The 14,632-nt window shown below is 38.0% G+C and overlaps 1 protein-coding gene and 1 long non-coding RNA gene across 2 annotated transcripts in view; both read right to left on the bottom strand.

Moving 5' to 3' along the window:
* Window positions 1-1,042: 1,042 nt before the first annotated feature.
* On the bottom strand, window positions 1,043-4,027 carry LOC150039100 (uncharacterized). Its single transcript, XR_016534535.1, has 3 exons — window positions 3,931-4,027; window positions 3,081-3,137; window positions 1,043-1,094 (listed from the first exon to the last, which is right to left on the bottom strand). It is a non-coding gene; the product is annotated as an uncharacterized LOC150039100 (long non-coding RNA).
* A 1,145-nt stretch (window positions 4,028-5,172) lies between these two features.
* LOC150039098 (uncharacterized) overlaps window positions 5,173-14,632 on the bottom strand; it is a 46,173-nt gene continuing 36,713 nt past the window's right edge. Inside the window, exons 16-19 of the mRNA XM_090328006.1 lie at window positions 14,122-14,172; window positions 8,491-8,544; window positions 6,463-6,516; window positions 5,173-5,242 (exon numbers count right to left, since the gene is read on the bottom strand). Coding sequence (XP_090184132.1) covers window positions 5,173-5,242; window positions 6,463-6,516; window positions 8,491-8,544; window positions 14,122-14,172 — 229 coding nt within the window. The remainder of the gene's footprint in view (window positions 5,243-6,462; window positions 6,517-8,490; window positions 8,545-14,121; window positions 14,173-14,632) is intronic.

Here is a 14,632-nt window from a genome sequence, read left to right as displayed (position 1 = left end):
CTGATCTTCTAAACTTTACACGTAGTAATCTACCATGTCATCTGTTCTAGAAAATGATTCTAATTGATCATATCAGGCCTGTGAAGACAGAAGATTTCAACCTGATTATAGTTCTGCATGCCTGTAATCAATGCACACTGAACGCAGGAGAAGAAAGATCATTCCAGGAGAGCTCAGAGTACCTTGAGACCATGGATTAACAACAGCAGCAAAATGCCGAAAGATGTATTGTTGAACTTCTTATTTTTACTACAATAGGACTTTATAGGCTAGCAATGAGGACCTCAGAAAATAGTATTATAAAAGTATCTTTATTAAAAAGTGAAAGATTTATACAATCTGAAGAGAAACCAAACTACATGACTCTGATGACAAAATGCCATAGGAAGAAAAAGTATCATCATATTCATAAAAATCTCACCATAATGTGGAATTAGGCAGACAGGCTCACAAGATGACCTAGGACTGGTTAAAGAAGAGCTTATGTGTGATCCTCGACTTTGCTCCACAAAGGATTCTTTTTTAGCATAAACTTTCAGTCAAAAAACTGATTACATATGAACCAATCGATTTTCACTGCTCATGTCATATTGCTACTTCATATGACACCATACATATTAGTAGCTAAAATCAGAAGATAAGTGAATTCGGTCACCATTTAATTAGAATAAAAATGATACGGCTTGAGATAAGTGCCTTCCCAAGCAGGCCTCTAAATGAGATCACATCCAACTTCCACTCACCACACAGCCATGTGAGAGGCATGTGTGACAGGCTGACCCTTCCTGATGTATGCTTCTTTCATTTTCCTAGCAGCACTGGTGTTCCAACACAGGATCTTTACTTTCTGCCATGTGCTGCATCACGCCTGCCACCAGTCCTTTCATGGTGTTGGTGTTTCTTTGTGTCCAAGTGCTCAGCTCCAGCCATGTGTATGTGCATACTTATGAGTACATGTGTCTGTACATATATATATATATATATATATATAATATGAACATAAACTTCCACCTCTACACTTGTCTTGGTTTATATCTTACTTTTCTGTCACATTGCCATCATCAGGTGCTGGACAAGGATCATGTGCAGTTGTGCTAAAGTAACAAGAACACCTATGGTCACATATCACATGAATACGGAAGAGTTCAAATTCTGGGTCAAATTCTGATGCAGGTCCTACATTCATGCACTGTTTTCCCTATAACTAGTTCTCTTCTCACGTTGATTTGAAATAAATGCAACCTTCCAGTTTCAGACCATGAAGAAATACACTTGATGACACAAAAATGACAGCATGACTGGCATTCTGGGAGAGAGTGTGTTTCTAGTTCAGTGTGTCATTAAGGAGGACAGGTGCAAGGTCATCTCCAAAAGAGAAAACAACCACATTACTCACCAAGCCACCAAAGAAATTTGGCCTCAAATCACTAAGGGGAAGGCGGGCTCGTCGACTATCCATGACCTTCCTCACATCTAATCAAAACCTCCAGTTTTTCCAAGTAACTACAGTTAGATGAGAAAAAGTAGCTACAGACTCATTTCTGATCTGAAAACTTCAGTGTCCTCCATTCACATGCTGGGGAAATCATCAGAGTGACTGTTGGAGCAAGGAACTTTTGTGTAGTCCCTCTATTGAACATTTATTCCCATGTCAATCCATCACTTTGAAACTTATCAATCACTTTTCCATGCAAATAAGTGTGAGTATTAGGGGAAGGGAAAAATTTAATCTGAGACGATTAGATAGAACAAAATCTTTATGTTCGTGACTTACAACTGAGTGAAAGCAGTGCTCTTAGCTTTTTGTGTTTTCTCCCTAATGGCCCTCTGTTTTCTCAGTCAAAATTTCCTCTTTCTTCCTAGTTAAGTTCCAGGTTCTCCACTCCTTGTGCCAACTTTTTATTGCCATCATTATAAATATCTACCTTGCTCTAATACTATGTGTGGCATGAGGTCGAGCCTTTTCAGTGTGTAACAGACTTGGATAAGAACAAGTCTTGCATGGTGGCAGAGCAAGACACAGTGCCATTGTAGACACTAATTTCACAATGACAGGGCTCTGAACTATCAGGGATGCATGCATGATCTTGATCTTATACATGCAGTTCTGTGCAGACTCAGTAGCCTCTATTTTTGTTTCTTTTACTTTTCTGCACATCGGATCTGCTCCTTTGGTCCAATCAATTACAGACTCACAAGTTGGAAACGTCATGTTTTCTAGAGGAATATGTTACTAATGTTAACAATGTACTTGAAGCATATTGTCATGACTGAGTCTTTCTCCAACGCTTCAATGGTATTAGAAAAGAAAGTGATCCACAAATCTCTCAGGGGCTGAGATCTGAGCACCATGGTTCAAAGCCAACCCAGCCATGAAAATCCATGACTCTTATGTCCAAATTTACCACCAGAAAACGCAAGGTGGCGCTGTGGCACAAGCGGTAGAGCACTAATAGCCTTGAGCTGAAGAACTTAGGGACAGCACCCAGTTCAAGCTAATGGATTACCAAAATAAAAAATAAAAAATAAAAAGTGAGAGAGAGGGAGAAAGAAAAGTATACCATAACCCAACAAATCTACCTACTCTAGTAGATAATGACTTCTTGTTCACATTCAACTCACTTCAGAAGAACTCAAGACTTACATATCATCTAATTATCATCTAATATTCCCTGCTGCTGCTCCTGCTCTTCAGATAGGAATAAGAAAAAGCAGTCTAGAAGTAAGGCTCCCCTTCAGTATGAATGTGGGCCTTTCAGGGTTTAAGCATTCAAAAGAAGGAAGGATCACCTCTTAGCTACTGGTGCTAGGCCTACTTTTGGTTTTTGCAAAGGATTCTCAGGTCCCTTGCCACATTCGCAGTAGCTGACAGGCACCGTGATAATCTAAGAATTTTGGGTGCTAGTAGTTGCCTTCATAGCACACCATGAGCAAGTGTCTTTGGACAGGTTCTATCATTTCTATTGAGTTTCAAAACACGTCATGATTACATTCAATATCGATAAGCAGTGCTTGTGTACCCTGAAGATATCATTTTGCAACATGAGTTATCACTTAGATGACAAAAAAAATCAACTCACCAACTACTGATGTCTTCATTGGAATGAACTATAACAGCTCTTAAGCCACTATCCTCACTGTGGACATATTAAAAACACACAATAATTAACTGGGAAAATGTGGGAATTAATCATGCATTTTTTTCCAGAACACTAAGTTAGGAAACTAAGGTCTTGTGAATGCAACACAAAAATGCTGCCAACAGAGCTTCATCTCTACCATTTTTGTCCCTGCCACTCCTGCCACTACTGAGATCTCACCCCAGAGCCCTGTCCTTGCTACTCCTTTGTTCATGGTATGGTGACAATTTGGGCCTAGAATGAGATATGATAATCTAAGGGTTTTGGGTGCTAGTATTTGTCTTCACAGCACACCAAGAACCACTGTCTTTGGATCTGCTCTATCATTTTCTACTTAGTTTGAAAACATGTCATGATTATGTGTGATATGAACAGGCAGTCCTGTGTGCTCTGAAAAGCCATCATTTTCCAAAATGATTTATCAATTAGATGAAACATAAATCAACTTACAGTAAATGAAAAAAAATTCTAGAATAGAGAAACAAGAGCTTTACCTTGTGTGATAGTTGTTCTTAATGTACTATGTTATTTCTCTTTTCCTTTTTCCCCTTAATTGTTAATCTCATATTGTTATTGTATCTGAAAATTTACCTGGAGTATTACATATGTTTATTTGAAATAGAAGAGGGAGGGAATAAAGCAAGTTGATTGGAAAGGTGTAGGGGAAGGGAAATGGGATGAAAACATAAACAGGGCTATCAATGTGTGAGAAGAAATTCACCTACTATCTGAGGAAAATAAGTGTAAGCACTCTATACATGATCCCCAAAATAAAAAAAAATTAACTCACGCAGTACTGATGTCTTCGTTTGAATGAACAACAGCCGTGTTTAAGTTGCTGCCTTTGCTGTGGACAAATTGAAACATATAAAAACTAAGTAGGACAATGTGGGAAGGAATGTTGTATTTATAACAATATTAGGTTAGAAAACCATAGCTTGTGCATGCTACACAGATGCTCTGTCAAAGGTACTATGCCTCTATCTCCTCTGTCTCTGCCAAAACTTCTCTCCAGTACTGAACTCTGAACTCAGAGCCCTGTCCTTGCAACTCCTATGGTGATGGCATGGTGATCCCTCCTACCTAAGGCTTGCCTGTTCAATGACACTTCCCCTTAGGATTTCACCAGAATGGTAGATGGATGTGTAGACTTGGGTTCACAGGTGTGATTCTGTCTACAGTGGGGGTAAACAGCAGAGGATAGCAATATGAAGCCTTCCAGAGTATTCCTTCTGGCAGAAGTCCATCTCCACTGAATGAGCAAAATGCATTGCATGTGTGAATGAGGAAGAAGAGATTCAGTGATAAACAAGAAAGTAAAATATTCCTGGAGCCCTGACTTGAAGCCATAGTAGCAGAGTATTGCCACTCTGCCACACACGTGTGGACATGATCGATCTCTCTCTCTCTGTCTCCTACCTCTTTCATTGTAAGCATAAATTTATTCACAAGACCTGTATTCACAGATGTGAGCAGTAAGGAGCTTGCCATAATGCTGTGGAGGCATCTGTCTATCCAATAGAAATGGTGCCCATAAAGTACTCACACTGTCACAAACCTTACAACCACAGTTTTGAAAAGCTGGCATTAATGCACAATGAAAATAATATGTATAATTTAAGGTCTAGGCCTACAGAAAGTGTATAGCCATCAAAGAACTGGACATAGCCAACAGAATATGGAAAGGACCGAACAAACATGTAGCCACTTGGATCTGACACTTGTATTTCTTCACCTGTGAAGAAATTGTTAGGGCAGGAAATAAATGCATAGGATTCTGTGTCTTTGCCATCAGACCAAAGGAACACAACCAGTTGTAGTAGGATCTCATACACTGGCAATGTGGGGGGTTTTAGGCATTTCCCTTCACTGCTCCCTACAATAGCAAAACACTTTTGTGCAACTCATTTCTCATTTATTCATCAAAATGGAAAAGGGGCAATCTGACAGACAGAAGGTACACTGACAATATTTGGAAACTACCCAGAAATGATCAATCTGTTTCATAACATTTATATTTATGTATGTTTATCTACTTGTAGATATCTGACCTTTGCTTGAATTCTTCAGTCCCAAGATCTGGTGGGTCATTTTTATCCAAGCTAAAGAGAATTAAATTATAGATAATCAAATACCATGTGCAATCATAGTTTTACGTTTTCACTCAGTGTAGTAAGTTAATCTAAGACAAACAAATTCGTAGAAATTGAAACTTTTACATATTTAGCTAAATGAACAAAGGAATTTAATTTGGGGTAGGGAAGTTACATTTTTTCATTTCAAAAGAAATCTTTTATGCATGGTCAAAGAATTTTTCTCTCTTAGTAAACCTAATACACTGTTCCCTACAATAGCAAAACACTTTTGTGCAACTCATTTCTCATTTATTCATCAAAATGAAAAAGTAATAATATGACAGACAGAAGATACACTGACAATACTTGGAAATTTCCCAGAAATGATCAATATGTTTCCTAACATGTACTTATATACATTGATCTATATGTCTATATCTGACCTTTGCTTGAATTCTTCTGTCCCAAATTCTGCTGGATCATTTTTATCCAAGCTAAAGAGCATTAAATTATATACAGTCAAATACCAAGTGCAATCATAGTTTTACTTTTGTACTTAAGGTAGTAAGTTAACCTAACACTAACAAATTTGTAGAAATGGAAACTTTTACATATTTATCACTTCAAAAGAAAGCTTTTATGCACGGTCAAAGACTTTTTCTCTCTTACTAAACCTAACACACTGATTATTGGTATCATGTAGTTTAATTGTACATGCAACTCACTTCAGAAGAACTCAATCCATTATACAATCTGATTTTCAGCTTTCTAAGTCTGCTCTTCTCTCTCCTGCCTGTCACTAACTTGGCTGATTTCTTAACTGCTTCTCACCAAAAGACAAGAAACTACAGCCTAAAAGCTGGACTCTCATCATACCTGAAAATGAATCTGTCTACTAAGTACCAGATTTCTAGAGAAGGAAAGAGGCCCACCAACATTTTCACCTCAGAAACACTGAGACCACCTCATTGTTCCTGACTGGAATTCTCTCCTCCATTGTCTCAGTACAAGTTGCATGTAGGAAATAGGTAAATAAGGTAGAGAATAGGTAAATAAGGATACGGTTACTATGTTTTACTTCACAGTATACCATGACCAAGTCTCTGCTGCCTGACGCTATCATTTTCAATTTAGTTTCAATACAAGAGAAGGAATACATGAGGACACTGATCAGCTGTCATATAGATTGGGTACTAACCTCACCCTAGAAGTGAATTTACACTCAGATGACAGAAAATTCAACTCACCAAATGTTAATGCTTGGGTCACAAACTGCAATGGCAGTTAATGCTGTGTCATCTCTAAAAAATAAAATAATAGAAAATCAGCCACAGAAAATCAGTTGGAACATTTAGAAGAAATCAAACTGTTTCTACAAGGCTGTGTACTAAAACCATAACTGTGTTCATCTGAGGAACATGCTCTGCCACTTGAGCTACATCGCCATCTCCAGCTCTTCTGTTCCCTCTAGCTATTTGCTCTGGTACTATGGTGTGAAGTACTTAAATGAAAAGCAGTATTTCCATTTTACAATAGAATGGATTTGAATCTCTTCAGGAACTTAAATATGGAACTTAGAAAAGTAAAGTTTTCACACAAGATAGAAGAATTGTTCCCCCTACCACAGTACCTAATGCCATCTTGTATGACTTTCAATGCAATGCAATTCAAGGGAGCTCAACCTAGAGGTCACAGTCAATATTCTGCTTCCTCTCTTCCTCCTATTCCCTTCTTATTTTCAACAATCGTGGATGTCTTTACTGACTTACTTGCAGAGAGTACCAATGGGTGGCAGGCCAGAAGCAGAGAACTCTCCACTGCTAACCAGGACAGTGAGAACTCCCTCTCCTTCTGGAGTCTCAATCCTTCACCCAATTTGCAAAAAGAAAGAATGGCACAAAAAATTGCACTTCCCTGACCTTCCAAATGGTTCCCACAAACATGGTGCTTAGTCTCTGTACAGCTTTCTACACAAGTCTGTCGACATTTGGGTATCTGACCACTTAGGGCTGTCTTGTGTGCATCCATGTGCATCCTGCTAGTTATTATCAACATCAATAATTAAATTGCACACAGTCAAATACTGTGAGAATTCCAAAACCTACTTTTTCTCCCCAAATAGCTATAACTGCCTGAAAACTAACTCTACATATACTGCATATGCAAGGGCGTATTTCGTGTGCTTTCCTAAAAATATGGCCTCTCACTTCAATGAAATGTTCACCTGTGCTAAACAACCACTTATGCAAGACTGACAATTTCTTTTCCTAAACCACTGGTAGCACTGTTTTTGTGGGTTTCCTTATCTTCCATTTCCCTTGCTATGGAATTAATCAAGCTGATCTACCACCTACATTTCTGCTTTCTCTCTTCCCTCCATGCTGGCACTATTGTTCTCTATCCATCCAGCCTCTCTGAGTGATAAAAAGGATTTGTATTTCATGAGTTATTCGCATTAATATCCAGTATATATGTTGGAATGATCGCACAGACATGCTTTTACTATTTAGTAGTATTTCACATTCACATAAAATTCTAACCCTCACTTGATGGTAAAAAGCCTTCTCATCCCCTAAATAAATCACAAATGGTATGAGGGAGGTGTCTTCAGCTGTCACGTCTCCCATGAACATCTGATATCCTAGTCATTATATTTTAACCAGTCTCCTTCCCACAGCAATTGAAGGAGACACATCAGGGATGAATACGGCATGAAAAGATTCTCTGGTCTTTTCATCACCATCTCTTGAAATAAACATCCAGCACATAACTGTGTAAATTTTTGTTTAGGCCTGAACGTGAACTTAGAGGTAAGGCATTTTTGGATAATACATATCAAATTAAAACCCAGTAATGACCAGCCTTTACTCATTCATTCTGGAGGAACGGAGGGAGGGAGACAGGGAGGAAGAGAGAGAGGGAGAGGGAGAGAACACATCTAAGTTGTTTCATCCTCTAGCTAGAGAAAACAAATTCAATAGAAAGAAGTTTCTTAACCTGCTAAATCTTACAGCAAAACATTAAATTGTTTTTGGCCATTAAAATAGATTATTTCTTCTTAGAAATAGCTAACATTTTAGAAAGGAACTACTGATATTATGGCCAAAGTAAATTAGAAAAATATCAAAGACCTTCAATTGTCATCTATACTTACAGGTCCCTAATCTCAATTACTTTCTTTTCTGTGACTGTCCTTTCATGGATGACTGTACTTACATACATGTAAATATGCATAAATACACATGGGTGACATTGTATGTTTATTTGGACCTTACCCTTCATTGTTGGTTCCTTTGTCAAGTTCAGTTGAGGTATCAGATAAAATATCGCTAAAGAATGAAACCAAAATATATAGTCAGAGGCTCCAATGATTTTCTACATTTGATTACATGTCCCTCCTTTCTTTCTTCCATAACCCATTAAACATTCAGATTTTTGTTCCATTTCTATGTATTTTAATTTTTTCTATTGTTTACTTCCATGTCTATTTCTAGTTGAATTCCACCATAGTATGATAGCACATGGTAATATTATCTTTTCTTATATGTCCTGTTAAGACTTCCTTTAGACTCTGCCAAGAAACCTCTTTGAATAATTACTACGGAGGAGTATTAGAGAAAGGAAAAGGAAAAAAGAGAATAATGCTGCCTCTATGCTCTAAATATTATTTCCTTTGGGGAAAGCTTGGGGTTGCCTGGATGATACTTATTCTGGGACTGTTGTGTGGAATATTCTGCAGATATGTGCTAACTTTGGCTCTGGGTCTTCAGTGAAATCTGGTTTCTTGTGGATTCTTTGGAAAGGATCGAACATGGTTGGGATCCATCAACTCATTTCTGTTCAGCGATGTCTGTTGTGTCAAATTGGGTGCATTGAGGATTAGTTGCCTTTTTGTTGTTAATCATTGCAGTGTCTTTAGCAAAATGAAATGACTTTCATGTTGTAATACTTTCAAGTTTTCTTTGCCAGATAGGAGTACATTTACATTTGCTTCCTTTTGGGTGCCATTCTTGGAATATCTCTTTCCATCCATTCACATCAAGCATGTGACTGTCTCTGCTAGGGAGGTGGACTTCCTTCTTTCTCTTTCTTATTATGTTTCTCTGCAGGTACTATTGGGTTTCCTCTTAGGGCCTGGGTGTTCTACTTTAGCTTTCTCTATTAAGATGAATACTCTACCACTTGAGCCATACTTCTGGCTTTCGGGAAGTAAACTGGATAAGAATCTCATAGGGTTTCCTGCCGATATTCCTATTTAGAATGCCACTGCTTTGTTCCAGAAAGGATTCTATCCTTTGGTTGAAGTGTAGCTGATATAATGACTAGAAGAAATTCTCCTCTCTTACCCTGTTCCTCTCTTACCCTAGTTGTTATAAAGAAGGAAGAAAGATGTGCATTTGTCTCTCAGTAGCTGGGCTGTCATGCCTGTGTCTTAGTTGCTTCCCATACTTCTTATTTCACATTTTGAAATCTGTTGGTGTACGCACAAATATATTTCTTTCCTTCTTGCTGCCTTTAGAAATATGTGTGGATATATATATGTATATGTATATGTATATATATATATATATATATATTCAGAGAGTCCTCCTAGATTTAAACTCACATTTCAATGCTAGATCCCACATAACATTCTACAGACACTTATTCCAGGATAAGAAAGTCTCGTCATAAGGCACAACTATACTATACATTTTCAGTCAAATAGCTACCTACTTTATACATGAAGTGATCAATTTTCTCTACTGCTATAACGCTGATACTTCATACTTCAGTATACATATAAGTAATTAAAATCAGTAGATAAATGAAGCTAGGTCATCAGTTTGATTCGAATGAAAGTATGTTGTTAATGATTACTAATAGTGGAACTGTCCCTCACTTAACAACAGTTTCTTAGTATTACCATATATGCACATGAAGGCATGTATCACTTGGAAAGTTAGAGGGTAAATACTGCACCCACACAGATTTTACTGATTATTAAGTCTTTTAACCATATGCTTCCTGTTGCTCATTAAGTTAACTACTTCCAGTTGTAAAGAGAAAATTGATAGGCCAGATACACAAAGAAGAAGAGAATAAAACTTTCTCTACACGTTCTCCAAACAACAAAGGATGAAAGAAACAAGGATACAGTAAAGAAAAAGAAATGTGAGCAATATGTCCCTTATGATCAAGCAGAATTTGGGTGATACGGACTATTCTCTTTAATGAAAGATGCCAATGGTTTTAATGGTTTAAATATAATGAATTTAACCTTGACTCAATGATACACTGCCCACTAAACACGCATTTCATGAGTGAGTATGGAATGGAGGAATTTATTTCTGGAAAACAATCAAATGTAAGCAATGACAGAAAATTCTTGTTACACAGTTAATAGAAAAGTGCAGTAAACAGTGGAAAAGTATCAAGACTGGCAGGAAATTTTGTGAACTATATCAAATAAACAACCATGGCAGCATAGATATCTCCTGATTTCTGCTTTTCTGAGGTGTTATTCCCAAAGAAGGAAATTAGTCATAAGTTCTTCTCTCTAGACTTTCTTTATGGAGAACTCAGGTTAAAATATATAAAACTAACAAAAATAGAAACCCCATCTTGTTTTCCCCCTCCTCTTTTCTATTTCAAATAAGTGTATTAAAAGGGGGGAAGGGAGGTTAGCCTAGTGGTAGAGTGCTGGCGAAGCATGCAGAAAGACTCGGTTTTGATTCCTCTGTACCAGGTACATAGAAAAAAGCCAGAAATGGAGTTATGGTTCAAGTGGAAGAGCTCTAGCCTTGAGAAAGTCCAAGCACATTGCCCAGGCCTTGAGTTCAAGCCCTAGGACCAACAAAAAAACAACAACCATGAATAGTCATTGTAACAATATAGGTATATAGGGCAGGAAACTGCTCTTCTATAAAACCAACAGCATGAAATCTTCAAGGAGACATACACTTGAATGACATTAGATGCATTCTATCCATTGCTAGTAAAGAAAGATCAGTTAGACAAAAAATATCAATCAAAAAACATCAAAGTTTCCTACAGTCCAAATTTGTTTAGAAGACCCTTGAAAACATTTCATCTTTTAGCTGAAGAATATATATTCTATCAGAAGATCAGATGCTGAGCTACTAACCTAGTCTGAAGAAATCAAAAAACAAAATTGAAATCAAAAGTGTATCTTACTTTTTTCAATTCATGTGGCTTCAACACTAGGCCTCGGCTCTTTCTGTGAGCTCTTCAGCTCAAGACTACTACTACCCTGTCCCTAGAGTCACAGCACCACTTATGGTTTGGCTAGTGGTTAATTGGAGGTAAGAGACTCACAGAGTCTCACAGGCCAGGGCTGGTTTTGAACTGTGATCCTCAGATCTCTGCCTGCTGAGTGGCCAGAATGACAGCAGCAGTGTATCTTATTTAAGGACATAGAGCTACAAAAATACTAAAGGTATTAGAGATTATATTAGATATGAAAGTTAACTGATAAGTAATTGATCAATCAGAGGACTGATAAACCAAGAAAGAAAGTTTAACTTACTTAAAGGAAATGGGAAAAAATTGATACTATTGCAAAACACACTAACTTTGATGTGGTAGTAAAGCTGATATTCCAGATGTGTAAGATGGAATAGTAGTCAGAGATAAGGCGTTGCCAGTGTGGGTAGAGGGATTGTGAAATGTCCCTTGCATTGTGCTGGTGTTTTATCAGTGTCTTACCTCCTGGGAACTACAGACAAATGAGAGTACCTTTTTGTTTCAGAAAAGGATTCCCTGCGACCTTGGCTCATTGTGAGTAGCTGACAGGCACCTAGGGATTCTAGGTGCTAGTTCTTGACATCACAGCACTCCATGAACCACTCTCTTTTGATCTGCTCTTCATATCCTGCTTAGTTTCAAAACACATCTGGATTACATATGATATTCATAGGTAGTCCTCTGTATCCTGAAAAGTCACCACTGTCCAATTCTGATTGATCACTTGATGACAAAAAGATCAATTTACACTAAATGAAAGGAACTTTAAAAAAAAAGGGCCCGGGAGTTTGGCCTAGCGGTTAAAGTGCTTGACTAGCATGCACAAAGACCCGGGTTCAATTCCTCGGTATCCCACATACACAATCAAGCCGGAAGTGGCAGAGACGAGACACAACCAAACCGGAAAAGTGGCAGAGACAAGACTGCGATGGCGACAGAGAGCAAAAGAAGCGAGCTGAGCTGAAGTGAACAGAGCCCAACCGAGTGGTGGCCAGAGCGAGTGGGGCCTGAGCAAGCAGGACTGAAGCATTCGGGAGCGAGCCGAAGCGAGCGGGGCCGGAGCAAGAAAGGGGGGCCTAGCCGGGCAGGAGCAGGGCCGGAGCGAGCGGGGCCAGAAAGAGAAGGGGGCCAAAAAAAAAATGGAACCAAGAGCTTTATTTTGTGTGATTGTTGGTTTTAAGGTATTATGTTATTTCTCTTTTCCTTTTTCCTATTAATTAATTTCCTATTGGGACTGTATCTGACTTTATTATCTAGTATATTGTATATGTTCTTATTTGGTTATTTGAAATAGGAAAGGAAAGGAGGGAAGACAAGATGATTGGGAGGGGGTGGGGAAAAGAAATGGGAAAAAATATGAAAAAGAGGAATCAGTTTGTGACAAGTAATCTTCCTATTACCTGACGAATGTAAGTGTAACACCTCTGTACCTTGTCACGACCAAAAAAAAAAATCAGCTAGCACACTACTTATGTCTTCATTTGAAGGAACAATAACAGCTGTTAAGTTGCTGTTCTTTTTGTGGACATATCAAAACATAAAAAAATTAAGTGGGAAAATGTGGGAGGAAATGATACTACTCGGTTAGAAAACTGTGGCCTTGTTTTTCTACACAGGTGGTCTGTCAAATGTACTATGTGTCTAGGTCTTCTGTCTCTGTCAACCCTTCTTTTCCTGAGGTCAGAACTCAGAGCACTGTCCTTGCTACTCCCATGATCATGGCATGTTGATCCTTCATGCCTAGGCTTGCCTGATCAATGACCCTTCCCATTAGGCTTTCAACAGAATTTTAGATAGATGTGCAGACCTTTGGTTTACAGATGGGGAAAATATGACAGGATAGCAATAGAAAGCCATCAAGGGTATTCCTTTCTGCAGAAGTACATCTCCACTGAATCAACAAAAGGGTGCACTTCATGTGTGGATCAAGAAGCAGAGGCCCAATGATAAGCAAGAAAACAGATTAATCCTGGAAACCTGATTTGGAGCCCCTTTACCTAAAGCACACATGTGGACACACACTCTCTCTCTTAGTCTCCTAGCTCTTTCATTGCAAACATAAATTTATTCACAAACCCTGTATTCACAGGTGTGAGCAGTAAGGAGCTTGTCATAACGCCGTGGAGTCATCTGTCTATACAATATAAATGGTGTCCATAAAGTATTCACAGTGTCACAAACCTTAGAACCACAGTTTTGAAAAGCTGGCATGAAGTTCACAATGAAAAGAATAGATATAGAGAAAGAGTATACCCATCAAAGAACTGGACATAGCCAATAAAATATGGAAAGACACGAACAAACTTGTAGTCACTTTGATCTGACACTTGTATTTCTTCACCTGTGAAGAAACTGTTATGGCGCGAAATAAATGCAAAGGATTATATGTCATTGCCACCAAACCAAAGGAACACAACCAGTTGTAGTAGGATCTCATACACTGGCAATGTGAGTGGGGGGTTTAGGAGTTTTCCTTCACTGCTACCTAAAATAGCAAAACATTTTGTGCAACTCATTTCTCATTTACTCATCAAAATGAAAAGGAGTAATATGACAGACAGAAGGTACACTGACAATATTTGGAAACTACCCAGAAATGATCACGGTCTGTTTCATAACATATATATTTATGTATGTTTTTCTATTTATAGATATCTGACCTTTGCTTGAATTCTTCTGTCCCAAATTCTGTTGGGTCATTCTTATCCAAGCTAAAGAGAATTAAATTATATACAGTCAAATACCATGTGCAATGATAGTTTTACTTTTTTACTCAAGGTAGTAAGTTAATCTAACACTGACAAATTTGTAGAAATTGAAACTTTTACATATTTAGCTAAAGGAACAAGGTATTTCCATTTTTTTCCCTAGAAAGGAAATTCATTTTGCAGGAACTTATATTTTTACCTCTACAAAAGAAAGCTTTTATGCATGGTCAAATAATTTTTCTCTCTTAGTAAACCTAACACACTGTTTATTGGTATGCGTTAGTTCATTTGTACATGTAACTCACTTCAGAAGAAATCAATCCACTATACAATCTGATTTTCAGCTTTCTAAGTCTGCTCTTCTCCCTCCTTCTTTTCACATACTTGGCTGTATTCTTAACTGCTTCTCACCAAAGGACAAGGAACAACAGCCTAGAAGCTGGACTCTCATCATAACTGTCAG

The sequence above is a fragment of the Megascapheus bottae genome, unplaced genomic scaffold, assembly GCF_031878675.1.
Source record: "Megascapheus bottae isolate mThoBot1 unplaced genomic scaffold, mThoBot2.hap1 HAP1_SCAFFOLD_76, whole genome shotgun sequence".
Classification (NCBI taxonomy): Eukaryota; Metazoa; Chordata; class Mammalia; order Rodentia; family Geomyidae; genus Megascapheus; species Megascapheus bottae.
This window is presented reverse-complemented; position numbering and strand designations above follow the sequence as displayed.